The sequence below is a fragment of the Bombyx mori genome, chromosome 16 (genome assembly GCF_030269925.1).
Source record: "Bombyx mori chromosome 16, ASM3026992v2".
Taxonomy (NCBI): Eukaryota; Metazoa; Arthropoda; class Insecta; order Lepidoptera; family Bombycidae; genus Bombyx; species Bombyx mori.
This window is the reverse complement of record NC_085122.1, coordinates 4308374-4324112: the sequence shown is the minus strand read 5'-3', so window position 1 is coordinate 4324112 and position 15739 is coordinate 4308374. Positions and strand designations below refer to the sequence as shown.

Genomic DNA, 15739 nt, shown 5'->3' with positions numbered 1-15739 from the left:
CGCCACCCACCATGAGATATAAGTTCTAAGGTCTCAGTATAGTTACAACGGCTGCCCCACCCTTCAAACCGAAACGCATTACTGCTTCACGGCAGAAATAGGCGGGGCGGTGGTACCTACCCGTGCGGTCTCTCAAGAGGTCCTACCGACAGTAATTACACAAATTATAATTTTGCGGGTTTGATTTTTATTACACGATGTTATTCTTTCACCGTGGAAGTCAATCGTGAAAATTTGTTAAGAAGTTATTTCACTAGAAAAATTGGTACCCGCCTGCGGGATTCGAACACCGTTGCCTCGATAGATACGAATGCACCGGACGTCTTATCCTTTAAGCCACGACGACTTCGACAAGTTAAAATTACTCTCAAAAATACAATACAAAAATGCTTCTTAGAAACCTGTTGTTACCTTAAACCTGTTCTCAGTAACAGATTGAGTAACATTTATGCAAGGGCGGATCCAGCTTTGGCGCCAGGAGGGGGTCACATAGTCAAATTTTCGATGCGCTCGTTCCCAAACGCTTGCCATCATACAAAGTTATTATATTATATTAAATTAATTAAATATTGAAGGTATGTAGTTACATAAAATCTGTATAGTGACAAAATATATAAATAAAATCATTATGTTCAATTAGTGGTTCACCTAAGTCCCGGAACCAGCTCAGGGGGGGGTCATGACCCCATGACCCCCCCCCTGGACCCGCCATTGCATTTATGTATATTTAGATTTTTAAAAAAGTTACTACAAAATATCAGTTAGACAGTAAGCTCTCTACCTGTCAATATCAAAAAAACAAAAAGAGAATTCCTCATTCAGTAATTATAGACACCTTCATTATTCACTTAGGAAATTAACAACTACTTCCCTTGCATCAACCCACGTCAGACTGAAATTATTATACCGAACGCCCTACGCTATCTACAATAATATTTATTATCAGTCTACGAAAAACAAACAAAGATAAAAACACATGCTCTATAACAGCATGTGTACAAATTAACTAGTTCTTCATAACGCATTCCCAGGCCACTGACCTAACGTAGGGCTCGACAAATGTCAAGGTTTTCATATATCGACTATTTTGTCCAGTTAAAACGCATACACGGAAAGTTGAAAGCTTACTTATAAAAGATAAGAAAAAAATATCTCACAAGAAAATGGTAGGTCTTTTTTGCTGATTTAAAATCACACACAGGATTGGATAGGATACGAGATTTTACTGATGATACGGTATCCTGCCAGTTTTTGTTGTCTGAATAAATCTTGTCTATTTATGTCGTATTTATTTTGGTTTCAAGCAAACTAGAAACTCGTTTGGCCATCATCGATAATAATGGAAAAAATAAGTGACTCATAAAGTGGAAATCTACCGATAGTTTCATAAAGATTTTCTATTTGCAAGTTTTCTTATTTTCAAATCTTTTCATCTGCCATACTTATTGTTTTATTTATTTATTCTATCGGTATGTTATTGTCGTTCAAGCTGCATCAATAATTTTCGCTTTAGTTTCCGCAATAATTTTAAATCTAAACAACATTTACGCATTGGCCACAGTAACAAAAATAACATCAATATGTAAAACAAAATTCTTAAATTAATTTCGTAGAGTGAACAATAAGCTTTTGTTAAAACAGTGACCAATTTAAGATCCGGGAGCGATAGGACAAGTTTTATTGAGACAATTAAACATTTCATTGACTTACGTAACTTTTGAAATTATATTTTTTTATTGAGAGCATGCGAAAGTGATACTAAGCATCATATAACATATACGATTTCAGATTACGGGTATAATCCGGTACTTTAGTTCGTTTATTAAAATTATTCAACGCTAATGCGTTAAATATGTAATTCAGAAATAATGAAGCAGGTTACATTCTCCGGGGTCAAGCCGTTACTTGTCATCGTCTGGTCCATAAGCTAACGGTTTTTTTCTTTTTACTACCTATTCCGGAGTTATGCCAGCGGTACCGGGCGAGTTACTAGGTGAGCTCACGAGGCTCTATCCTGAGGACGTTGGCAACACTAGCCTTAGCAAGAGCAGTGCTTCGCAGAATTTACCACCGGATCGGAAACGCGACCCACTGAGAAAATCCGGCGAGAAACCGAGAAACTCAGTGGGCTGTGTCTATGGGCTAATTCGCTCGTCGAGCCCTTCGTCGCAAGCGACGGGTTCGACGAGGACGGTGACCGGGATGGTTCAGAACCGAGAGCACCGGGGAATATTACATCTCTGGTTTCTCTGTGGTTCTCTCAAGCCGCAACAGAGTATCATAAAACTTAGACGCTTAGAACGTTTTATTACGACATCAACGATCATTAAAAGTGAGTACCCACATCAAAAGAAATAGGATGTGATTACAACATTAAAATGTAATAACGAAATCACAGCTTACAAAGACAAAAACCACGAGACGTGCATCTGAAGTGATTACACTAAAATTTTGATTTTTTTCTTTCCGTTGACCTTGACGGTAACCATATACCACTCGAGAAATCAAAAACAAGGCTCTTGAAGCTCTTGAGACAAGGTTTCGGTTGCTTCATTGTTTTAATGGCGTTTCGTCAAGTTTATTAATGTGTTTTTTTTTATTTGCAATGTCGCTATTTCTTGAACATAAATATAGACTGTTCAATTTTATTGACGATAAATAAAATTATAATAGCAAAATTATTGTTTGTGTCGAATATGTTGTATGATCGTTGTTATGGTTGGAAAAAACCACTGTCGTGTAATAAAAATCAAACCCGCAAAATTATAATTTGCGTAATTACTGGTGGTAGCAACTCTTGTGAGTCCACGCGGGTAGGTACCACCACCCTGCATATTTCTGCCGTGAAGCAAAAATGCGTTTCGGTTTGAAAGGTGGGGCAGCCGTTGCAACTATAATTGAGACCTTATTATATCTACTTAACTTATATCTCAAGGTGGGTGGCGCATTTACGTTGTAGAAGTCTATGGGCTCCAGTAACCACTAAACACCAGGTGGGCTGTGAGCTCGCCCACCCACCTAAGCAATAAAAAAAAAAAAAAAATCGCCTAAATAAAAATAGTCTTTCACCCCTCGATATATAATTAAGTCTGAGATCTCATTTCTCCCCACAGACACAGCTCATTGAGTTTCACGCCGAATCTTCTCAGTGGGTCGCGGTTCCGATCCGGGGGTAGATACGGCAAAGTACTGCCCTTGCTAGGGCTAGTGTTAGCAAAGTCGGCTGACACCGGTGAGCTCACCTACATGTCCGGTGAAGCTAACCCTTCGAGATTACTAATGTAGGTAGGAGAGGGGAAACTAATTTCTCACTCGATATTCTTTTTTTTTTAATGCTTAGCTGGGTGGACGAGCTCACAGCTCACCTGGTGTTAACTGGTTACTGGAGCCCATAGGCATCTACAATGTAAATGCGCCACCCACCTTGAGATATAAGTTCTAAGGTCTCAGTATAGTTACAACGGCTGCCCCGCCCTTCAAACCGAAACGCATTACTGCTTCACGGCAGAAAATAGGCGGGGTGGTGGTACATACCCGTGCGGACTCGCAAGAGGTCCTACCACTAGTGATTACACAAATTTTAATTTGGCGGGTTTGATTTTTATTACACGATGTTATTCTTTCACCGTGGAAGTCAATCGTGAACATTTGTTGAGTACGTATTTCATTAGAAAAATTGGTACCCGCCTGCGGAATTCGAACACCGGTGCATCGCTACATACGAATGCACTGGGCGTGTTATCCTTTAGGCCACGACGACTTTTTATTCGAACACAGATTTCATGTTAAAAACCCAGAACTTCGCACCGCTAAAGTCTTGACCTTGAGATGAGAAGTCAACGCCTTCAATGTCGTGCCGCCCTATCCTTTAATCTGAAACGCAACAATGCTTCGAAGAAGAAATGTAAGCTTGTCATAACTCGCTTGTAACGTGTGTTGACAGGACAGGATTATATTTATTGTATTCAATTGCAATGAACGAGTCATGTTTTTTTTTTTTTTTTTTAAAGATTTTAGTTGTTTTTGGTTAAGTGTAAAAATATGTAAGTAATTATTTACTGAACATTTAAATTAAAAGTTAATGACTATACCTATTTTTTTTTTGTTTGTTTTTTACTGCTAATATGGATAGACGAGCTCACGGCCTATCTAGTGCTAAGAAGTGGTCACTCGAGTCCATAGACATCAACAACATAAATTCCGCCACCCACCTTAATACATAAGTACTAAGATTCAGTTTTTACAGTACAACGGCTATCCCTCAAACCAACACGCATTACTGCTTCACGCAGGAATAAGCAGGGCGTTGGTATCTACCCGAGCGAGCTCACAAGGCATGCACCTCAATTTTTTTTTTTCATTCCTTATTTATAGTTCATTGATTCTTGATAATTGATACTTTGGTTCGATTTTATTTACGAGTAAAAAAACGGTAGCCTGCTTTGAAGTTTATTTTAACCCCAAATGACGTCACCTATAATGAAATAGCATTCAGCCAACAATATTTGTGAAATTTACGCCGTAGTCTGGTTTCTGATTCCAGTATTGAATTGCTATGAACCGCTTGTAACTTCTCAATGACATTTGTCAATAGTAAATTCTTTATTAAAAGTTCAAGATCAATAAATTAGTATCGCTTTTTTTTTGGAATACTGCAAGATTTTCCGTGTTTTGATATTTCAGATATATAATTCATATATACGAGAATGAAATATATATACATATATATTTAAACATATGTTTATTTATTTAGTGAAGGTCGTGGACGTTCTCTTTATACGATAAAATATAAGTTTGACGAATAAAAACTTTACCTTATTGAAAATAGAAATTCAAATGGCATACATACGATACAAAAATAAATGGATCCAGTTAAGTAACAAAAATCCTGACTGCGAGCGAGAATTGAACCCGGATCCATTAGCACCTACTGTTATCAAGCTCATTCACTAGACCAAAGGGGCCCAATTATTGGTGTTGAATTTATTGAGACATGCTATTTATTCCCGAGCACTATGACATGTCCTTGTTCAAACGAGGCTTGTGGAGAGAACCTAACGGTACGCAGCGGTTTAGCTATGCCCTAGCATTGCTGAAGTCCATGGGCGACGGTAACTACTCACCATCAGGTAGACCGTATGCTCGTCTGCCTATGAGGGCATTAAAAAAATTGGATTAGGTAATTAATTTGATACCGAACACACCGGACGTCTTATCCTTTAAGCCATGATGACTCGAACAAGGATTAATATAATAAATAATAAGCAATTTATTAAATACTGACCATGAAATAAAAAGAAGACTTAATGAAGTCGCCGCGATAAACAAGAAAAAAATTGTTTTTATATTAACTTCTTGTTACGATGTTAAAATTAAAGAAATGCTGATTAAATTTGAAGTTGCGTAAATGAGTGGAATAACCAGCAGACCGTGCAATTACTTTAAGTAATCACTAAAAATAAATACCTTAAAATAACGTTTTTGTATAATATTATTATTTTTTTGTTTCTTAAATGAATTATTCATAAATTCAATAATTTGTAAAAAATTATAGCTTTATAAACTTTTATTATGTACCTACCCTAAAAAAATTTACCTTAATTAAACTGAATATCAACTTATATCCTTAAGTACATGCAATTTTATTTTAATAACACAAGACGAGCAAAAACAAATGATCATATTCATTTAATACAGATTAGTGGCATCCAAGTGTGTTTTTTTTACTTTCTGTTACATTAAATTCTTCTGTTACATTTTTGCTTTTAAATTCCACTATTACCAATTTCAATTTCATATGTAAATCAAGACTAATTAATATATTATATACTAGCTGACCCGGCATACTTCGTAATGCCTCAATCGATAAATAAAAGATCTAAACTTTTGTATAAAATAAATATAAAACAAACAAAAGGAATCCGTCCGACGGGGGACACATCAGAGGGAAAACAAAATTGTTATTTTTATTTTATTCCGAGCATTTTCATATTTATCTACCTTTTAAACCTTCTCTGGACTTCCACAAATAATTCAAGACAAAAATTAGCCAAATCGGTCCAGCCGTTCTCGAGTTTTAGCGAGACTAACGAACAGCAATTCATTTTTATATATATATATAGATTATCTTATAATAATATATTAATTAGTAACTTGCATTTTCTTATTAATTTTCAGTTTGAAATGAAGATCAAACAAGAACTTTTAGAGCAGCCCACGGGTGAACTCTGGCAGGCTATACGAGTGGAGCTGAAGGAGGATGCTAAAACCAAGGATCAGGACTTGGCTGCTATTAGAGAATGGTTGAAGAAACAGCCACATCTACCTGATGATTGGGGTTAGTACAAGATAAAAAATATATTGTGGGACTGAACATTTCGAAGAAATTTGAAGTCGTCGTGGCCTAAAGGATAACACGTCCAATGCATTCGTGTTGAGCGATGCACCGGTCTTCAAATCCCAGGCGGGTACCAATTTTTCTAATGAAATACGTACTCAACAAGTGTTCACGATTGACTTCCACGGTGAAGGAATAACATCGTGTAATCAAAATCAAACCCGCAAAATTATAATTTGCGTAATTACTGGTGGTAGGCTTTCTTGCGAGTCCGCGCGGGTAGGTACCACCATCCTGCCTTTTTCTGCCGTGATATAGTAACGCATTTCGGTTTGAAGGATGGGGTAGCCGTTGTAACTATACTTCTGTTACAGGACGGAACAATGTCTATGGGCTCCAGTAAGCACTTAACACCAGGTGGGCTCTGAGCTTGTCCATCCATCTAAACTTAATCAGAAGAGCTCTGAACCACGAGCGCGAATAAAACCATCTAATTAATTGAAATAGGTGAATGTAGACCAAAATCTCCATAAAAAACGAAATGTATAACATATATATGAACAATCCAGAACCTTTTTTTTATTGCTTAGATTGGTGGACGAGCTCACAGCTCAAAGGAGTAGGACCTACCTTGACCTATCTCAAATGAATCTTAGCAACATCACCACGCAGTTAAAGCTGAACCTAGTGGCTTATTAAATTTTAATACACCTATGACTTTAACCGCAGACATTTTAACTAATCTAATCTAGACTAATTTTATGTCTTTGATCGCATGACTAAACCATTTATCAATTTGCTTTTCGTGTCACCAATATTCTTTCAAATACAACTTAATGACATAAAAACAACATTAACGATTGTAGGTAGTAGTAGATATAGATAGATATCCGTGATTGTTCAATCAATTAGCTAGTATTACTTCGTGTTCCTTGTATTCTAATTCATTTATAAAATATAGGCTTTTTACTTCAAATTCAATTTTATTAACTTCAAATTTAATTTTGTAAAGATCAAATAAAATTTGTAAACATCCAAATTAAATTTCTTTTCCAAGTAAATTTTTTTATTATTATCCTTTCAAAATTATTAAAACAAAACTAAAAAAACAAATTTGGAAAACGCAATAAATACATTTCAATTAAATGTCTTCCTCCTCCTTGCGTCGTATTCCTCATTGCTGAGGGTCGTGACCACCCTTTTGTATTACCTTCGCACGCATGATCTTTCTCCATCCGTTCTTGTCTCTGGCGGTGTGGGGGGCATTGTGAAACGTGGAATCAAGAGCGGTGCGGATCTGGTCGGACCAACGTATTGGGCTGCGCCCCCGAGGTTTTTTCCCATCTACCTTACCACTCAAGATAAGCCTCTCGAGATTGCTATAATCCTTCCGTGTCTTCAAGTGTGTAAATGTCTTCAAGTCATCCAAAAAACCCTTGTTTCCATACGTTCCATTGTGTTTCCAGAAACGGGGCCGCTGATGACATTCCTACGCGGCAGCAGCTTTTCCTTGGAGAAGTGTAAACGGAAGCTGGACATGTATTTCACTATGAGGGCAGCGTGCCCAGAATTTTTCACCAAACGTGACGCAACCAGGCCGGAATTGACGGAGATCTTAACCAATAAAATGTTAGTTTTGTTTTCGTTTTCTTCTAATGCACTGGATGGTGTAAGGCGGTCCACCGTTTTTTTATTATTTCTTAGATGGGTGGACGGAGCTCACAGCCCACCTGGCGTTAAGGGGTTACTGGAGCCCACAGACATCTACAACGTAAATGCGCCACCCGCCTTAAGATATAAGTTCAAAGGTCTCAAGTAACTATACTTGAGACTGTACAACGTAACTTGTAACTACGACTTGTAACTATACAACGGCTGCCCCACCTTTCAAACCGAAACGCATTACTACCGGCTACCGGAACGGATAGAGATCACAACATGATTGCCGCCCCCTTGCGACATGAGGTCAAAGTCTCAATTGAATAACGTGCCTTCATGACAAAACGAAAGACCCCTTGGTATTAAAGTTAAATAGGGTGATAAGTGACATTTGCAATAAGATGTAGATTAGTTCTAGTAAACCACTCAACACTGGGTGAGCCAAAACACGACTTAGGTAATAAAATAAAAACTACTTTATAAGCCGCGTCAATAAAGAAACGAATCGAAAATGGCGTCTATGTACCTGCACTGACAGATGGTAGGGTCAACAAATAAAAAGAAAGATAGAAAGAAAAAAATGTTTATTGTAAAAAAATATAAAAAAACGAATGAGAATGTACTTTACTTTATGCCCTGGCCGAGGGAGAGGTGTCTCATCTGGGAGGTAACTTGCGTAGACACTTTTGCTGCCAGTCATATAAGTCGCACAGTTCGAAAGTGAAAAAAACTCGAACTCAACAACAAAGTCAGAACTGATTTTTTTTTTGCATGCAGTACCTACGCGCCGTTTGCGACTAAAGACAGCAATAGTTTAGAGTGAGAGCGCATGATCGCCGCCGCCATTTTAGATTCGTTTCTTTATTGGCGCGGCTTATACCTAGATACACGAATACAGCGATTTTCTAATGCATACATTTTATAAAATATAGAACTTTACTCTTTACTCTTCTCATTTACAGAGAAGGACCACCGCTACCTGGAATCACGCCTAATGGCAGAAGGGTCACAGTGTGCAGAGGTAATGTTCAACAAGTTTCAATATTTGTATGTATATCTATACTAACATTATAAAGCTGAAGAGTTTGTTTGTTTGAACGCGCTAATCTCAGAAACTACTGGTTAAATAGCCCATTTATTGAGGAAGGCTATAACATCACGGTAAGACCAATACAAGTGGAGCATCAATAAAGAATGTTTCAAAGTTTTAAATAACTCCTTAACATTCTACAATTCAAAAATATTTTCACTTTCTACGTAAATAAAGTGGGGAATAAAATTTAGCATTATGCCAAAGTAACTATTCCACGCGAACGGAGTCGCGGGCAAAAGCTAGTATATTATATTTCAATGAAGTCGTGCATACTCCCAGCCTGTCTCGAGCCATTTCTACATCACCTGGGTTTCGCTGTTTATTAAGCTTTTAAGATTTTATAATCGGGTCAACTGCAACATTTCCCGCCTACCACCAGTGCGTAGGCAGAAGTCTGGCGATTTCCCCTTGATCCAAGAAAATGTTATACAGACTTACTAGTTTTTCTAGTATATACAATGATCTTAAAACATATAACGTGAGTAAAGAACGTAAATTCCAGGGGCACTAAAAAAATTCTCATGAGATAATTAGATTACAATGAAATAATTAATTACATATTATGTAAAACTGAATGACTCGTAGTAAGCTTAGTCGTGTATCTCTTAAAATAACAATTTAATGAAGTTGAAAAGTTAATCATCAAAAATGAGTCTGGTATAGCATAATTAACTGTTTTTTTTTTTCTTATAAGTTTTTTGGATACTCTGTGGAAAACAAAATTACTAATTTTCTGGTAATAAGATTGCTTTCCTTTAAGAACTTCTACTACTTATTTTAAGTAATTTTTTCTTTGGAAATTATAAGGTAACAAATAAAACAACATTTTTTCACATTTAATAATTTCCCTGAACTTCTGACTTTTGTTATTGGATGTGTTTTCGTACTCGACGCTCGTGCTCGACGAGTCAATTAACCCACAGACACAGCACACTGAGTTTCTCGCCGGATCTTCTCAGTGGGTGGCGTTTCCGATCCGGTGGTAGATTCTACGAAGCACGGCTCTTGCTACGGTTCGTGTTAGCAACATCGTCAAGTTTGAGTCCCGTGAGCTCACCTACTAGTTAAGCTTAGGTAGGACTAAAAAAAAAAAAAACTGTTCGGACCGTCTACCGAGCAATATCACCCGTTCGGAGGAAGATCTTCCCTTTGTCGTATACCCCTAAACTGGTGCTAAACTCCACGTCTCCAGGTGGGTGACGGTATTCACGATATATATCTATGAGCTTGTGCAATCATTTAACATCAGGTGGACCTTCAGCTCATTCGCTCGATTATATAATAAAAAATGACTTCTAATTAGAGTGTCAAAGCAAGAATTTATTCGTAATGTCAAAGTCTTATACAATAGTGTCGTGGTGTTGGAAAATGGAACTCGGAAAATGTTTAAGGCCTCTGAATTTCTTTTACAGGTATCGACCAAAACTTGGATGCCCAACAAATCATCGATACACTCAAACTAGCTCTTATGATTGGTGATGTAAGGCTGACGGAGGAAAAGGAAGGAGTCGCAGGAGACATCTATGTGCTGGACGCAGCTGTTCTCGGGCCCAGCATACTGGCAAAACTCTCTGCTGCTACCATCAAGAAATTTATGATCTGTGTTCAGGTCTGCTATTTTTTGCGTAATAGGTTGGGGAAAAAGTTTCTTCGCTTTTTTTAAGAAAATTCACAACGTTTTTTTAATATATAGTTTATTTACATTTAAATAAAGTATGCTAACTAAAGTATCTATATCTTGCTCCACTTTTTCAAAAATGGCATCAATTTTATCCGTAATAGGGCGACCAGAGCGACGTGCATCTTTGAAATCGAAATTTCCGCATTGAAAACGCTTAAACCAAATTTGTGCTACTCTCACAGACACTGCACTAGGTCCATAAACATCACAAATTTTTTTCGCGGCTTGCGTTGCATTTTTACCTTTTTTCCAGTAACTAAAATTTTAAAATGTATCGAATTTCTTTATTAGTTTCACTCATCTTGACAGTACAAAAACTACATAAAAATCACAAATTTTCCTAATTTGAATTTGGAATTATCTTCTTTAAAATTTAAACTTTTAATGATATCAAAATGATATCAAAAACATACAAATAGTATAGCCAAAGAGATTTTATTACAAGTTCATACATACTATGATGCGAAAAGACTTTTTCCCCAACAAATATTATATTATTAGACTTCAGTGACCACGAAAACTGTAAGCACAGTCGAATACTTTAGAGTTAGAGGGAAAGTATTAGTGAAATTCAGTTTTTCTTATTTCAAAGTTTCATGGTTTCCTAATGTCATTTTTTTTTCTTTTGCTTATATTGGTGGACGAGCTTACGGCTCACCTGTTGTTAAGTGGTTACCGGATCCCATAGACATCTACAACCTAAATGCCGCCATCCGGCTTGATCAGGACGCAATGCACCTCAAACATAAAAATAATTTTATACGTATTTCGCTTGTTCGTGATCTATGCACTCTCTTTTGTCAGATTGATTTCAAACTTTGTAGTTTTATTGTTACTAGCACTGTTTAAAGTTTATTTTATCACAGCACTATCAACGTACCATGATCTTAGTCTCTTTTGGTTCTAAGTACCTAACAGATCTTCTTAACAGATCTCAGTTTAACTGCTTATTCTGATAGTATTCCGAAACATTCGACTTCAAATGAAGTTTATAGTGCGGTACAAAGAAATAAATAAAAAATACTTATTTGTAACAAACTAAAAATTATCTTAAACACATACTTTCAATTTTCTCGACTAAGCGCAGTTTTCATCGCAAAACACTTTACATAAAATCACAATAATACATAGAATCGAATGACCTGACGCGTTATTTGCCGAGCTAGTGTCTGATATAGAGAATTAATACCAATGATATTTTATATGTAAAAAGAAGCAGATATGTTTCAAGTTTCAAGCGCACGTCAAGTGAAGACTCGAAAACAGGCCAATTGGGACGTTTCGTCTTTAGTCGCGTCTAAACAAATGCAATCTAATATATAAAATTCTCGTGTCACAATGTTCGTTCCCATACTCCTCCGAAACCGCTTGACCGATTCTCATGAAATTTTTTATGCATATTCAGTAAGCCTGAGAATCGGCTACTATCTATTTTTCATACCCCTAAGTGATTAGGGTTGTCCACCCCTAACATTTTTTTTTTATTTGGACATTTTTTTTTGTTATAATGAGGTATTATGTGGTTGAATGAGGTTTTGTTATTTTTATTATATATTCCCTCATCGTTCACAGCACTACATACCTCTTTCACTCATTTACCACATCCTTACACACTTACAATAAGTTAGTTTTTTTTTTCTACACTAGAAATTCTCTAGAAATCTTATTTAAGGCAAAACAATGTTTGCCGGGTCAGCTAGTAATAATATAACAAGTGCAATCGTTCCAATTATAACTATCTTTTTTACTCACGCGCTTATCCCATCTTTTGTACTTTTCATTAATGCTACTTGTCAACATGTGTGTGCACTATATCGGTAGATATGTAGATTTAAATGGCGCGATCAGATTTGAAGAGTCAGTTACTATGAAGATAACATATCTGTTGTATAAAAATTTTTTGATTAATACTATATACACAGTCAGATCGACATTCAGTCGTAGAACTCATATCGCAAGTAGATAATCGGTATCCAATAAGACATCGGTATTCTATTTTTATTCTATTCTAATTCGGCCCAGTTAAGTCGACAATCAATTGTAGAACTCATATCGCAAGTAGATAATCGTTACATAACTAAAAATACGTCGGTATTATCAAGTTCAAGACCAATAAAAAGGCTAATAAGAGGAAATTTTAATGATACTTTAAAATATATGTAGCCAGTGATACTGATTATTTTATTTTGTTTTTAGGAAGCCTACCCGATCAAATTGAAAGAGGTCCACATCATAAACACATCACCGCTGGTAGAGCGTTTCGTCAATTTCGTTAAGCCATTCCTTAAGGAAAAAATAAGGAAAAGGGTGAGTGTATTTCTGTTTATTTTGATCATTACATTTTGTCTCATGATTTTTTTAGTTAATATTGGACATCGATCTTTCGAAAGATACAGTCGACTAATTTCAACATCTTCAAGTTATACCTATCTCACTCTACTTAACAGTTGTTGCTAAAAAGCGCTAGTGTGAATTCCTAATGAATATTCTAACTAAAACCTTGTTCGGACTATACGAGTATTTTAGTCGAGTACCGAATAATTTAGTGGCTAAACTAGTCACTACTGCACAGAAATCGCTCGTATTACGGTCCAGTAGAATACACAAGTGGTTGGTGTTTTGCAAGATGAACAGGCTGCTACGCAATAGAGTGAATAAGCTGATTAAGCTAATCGTAATGGCTATTTTAGAAGAGGTGGATGAGGAAATTTCTGTAATTAAGAAAAATAAGTTATGGGTACGAAAATGGAATCAATAGAAGAGATAAACTAGGAGCTACTAATTATCTTCCTGAAAGAATTAGCATTTGAAGAGATTACAAAGAATACTTCGATAGTTTGAAAATGTCCGAAAGTTGTATGAATTTTCTGTTACCGAAAATACACTCTCAAATTCAGCGCAAAGATACCCATTTGAGAAGCGCCACTAATGAACTCGACTAATCGACAGGATCGGACCTGTTTAGTCAGTGAGCCAGTGAGCAAGGACGCGTTGTGGGGGGCGCTATTTGCCTGATAAAAATAGAACAAAATGGATTGACTTCACTAAATTACTTACTATCCTACTCGACAAAATTTTTGGTTTTCAAACACATTTAGCTACTAAATTACTCGGTACTCGACTAAAATACTCGCCTAGTCCGAACCAGGCTTAAGTGCTTCGTGCGTCAGAGATAACGCTATACGAAACCGAAATTAGCCGATTTTCTCTTTCCAAAGATTGATGGAAAATATTTGACACTTGGTGTTAAGGATCTCTAAATCCCCCTCCAAACAAGTTTTTATTCTTGCCCACCACCGAGCTTCACTTCATCGAGCGATCGCGAACGCATATACATCTTTAACGATTACATACATTATCTACTACAATATTCAACCTCATTATTATTTGTTCTTCAGTTTTTTATCTTTTAATAAACCTGTAAATACGAGCCAAATCGTTTCATTGAAGAGAACAACAAGACATCCAGCAAGGAACACTTGGTATTGTTTTGTTCATAATATGACCAGTGAAAGCTGACATATAGCAATTCTTAACTAAAATCCCCGTGGCTTATTTGCAGATTTTCATACACAAAGAAATCAAAGATTTATACAAGTACGTACCCCAGGAGATGTTACCTGAAGAGTACGGCGGCCAGTGCAGTACGATGACCCTATTGCAAGGTCTGTTCATTCAGGTTTTCTACTAAAACTAACTTAAATTTCTGCTTAATCTAAATCTGCCCACTTCGACAAAGCGGCACGACACGAGAACCCTCTCATCGTGGCCGCCGGTAACTACATTCCCGATCCTGCGGACAGAATGGAAAGCAGTCGACGTCGCCCCAAACACGACATTTCGGATCCTTCCGATCCACTAACGGTGCTTTTAGGTACCTCAAGCACCGGTCATCGTTCTCGTCGAACCCGCATGCGGCGAAGGGCTCGACGAGTAAATTAACCCTCAGACACAGCCCACTGAGTTTCTCGCCAGATTTTCTCAGTGGGTCGCGTTTCCGATCCGGTGGTAGATTCTGCGAAGCACTGCTCTTGATAGGGTTCGTGTTAGTAACGTCGTCAGGTTTGAGCCCCGTGAGCTCACCTACTAACTAAAGTTACGCTGAAATAGCCTCTCTAGGCTATCAGCTTAGGTAGAGAAAAAAAACAAAATTAAATCTGCTAAGTCTGTTAATTCCTTTAATTATCCACATAGTCATTTTCCCGAATAAAAAGAAATTGCCGAATATATTTCATAAGGTATCGAAAATATTTTAAGAATTTTTTTTTTGAATCTATCAATTTTCCGCAGAGCAATGGAAGTTGAAACTGCAAGAATATCGAGAGTGGTTTAAGCAACAGGACTCCATAATTGCCAACGAGTCCTTGCGACCTGGACGCCCTACTAACTACGACGAACTCTTCGGAATCGACGGCTCATTCAGACAATTAGCCATCGACTGATATTAGGTTATAATACATACGTTTTTAACATCAATTCTTATATTACCACTACCATTGTGCAGCTTTAAAGCTGTTGTAACAAACTTTTCTATAATAACACTTGTTTGATCAAACGAATTCAAATTTATAGTCATTTTGAACAAAAACATTACTATGCTCTCTGGTTACAACAAATATGTAAAAAAAATTTAGACTCATTGGCAATGTCCAGGAATTAAAAACATTTAGTCGAAATACCGTCTTGAAAAGATTTTGTTTTTTATATACTTTATTTATAATATCGTAAAATGCTCTCATGAAATGATTTTAGGTTAAATAAATATTAATTTATATAGTATTCTTTTATGTTATATCTTAAGCAATTGCTCAATTTAAGATGGCTCGTGTATAAAACATATTTCAAAACCATTTTAAATAATTATGAATTAAAGCTTACATAAATAATAATTCGTCTAAATTTATTTACGTGAATAAATACATAAATAAAGTTTAAACTTAGGTTTCAAATAAAGAACTGGCAATTGTAA

The 15739-nt window shown here is 36.5% G+C and overlaps 1 protein-coding gene across 2 annotated transcripts in view; it reads left to right on the top strand.

Moving 5' to 3' along the window:
* Nucleotides 1-15739, top strand: part of LOC732889 (cellular retinaldehyde-binding protein) — a 25941-nt gene extending 10202 nt beyond the window's left edge. The window contains exons 3-9 of one of the 2 annotated variants that reach the window (XM_062672853.1): nucleotides 6178-6337; nucleotides 7804-7966; nucleotides 8959-9017; nucleotides 10502-10698; nucleotides 12967-13077; nucleotides 14333-14435; nucleotides 15061-15739. In XM_062672853.1, coding sequence (XP_062528837.1) covers nucleotides 6184-6337; nucleotides 7804-7966; nucleotides 8959-9017; nucleotides 10502-10698; nucleotides 12967-13077; nucleotides 14333-14435; nucleotides 15061-15212 — 939 coding nt within the window. In that variant the 5' untranslated portion in view covers nucleotides 6178-6183 and the 3' untranslated portion in view covers nucleotides 15213-15739. 2 annotated transcript variants of the gene reach the window in all.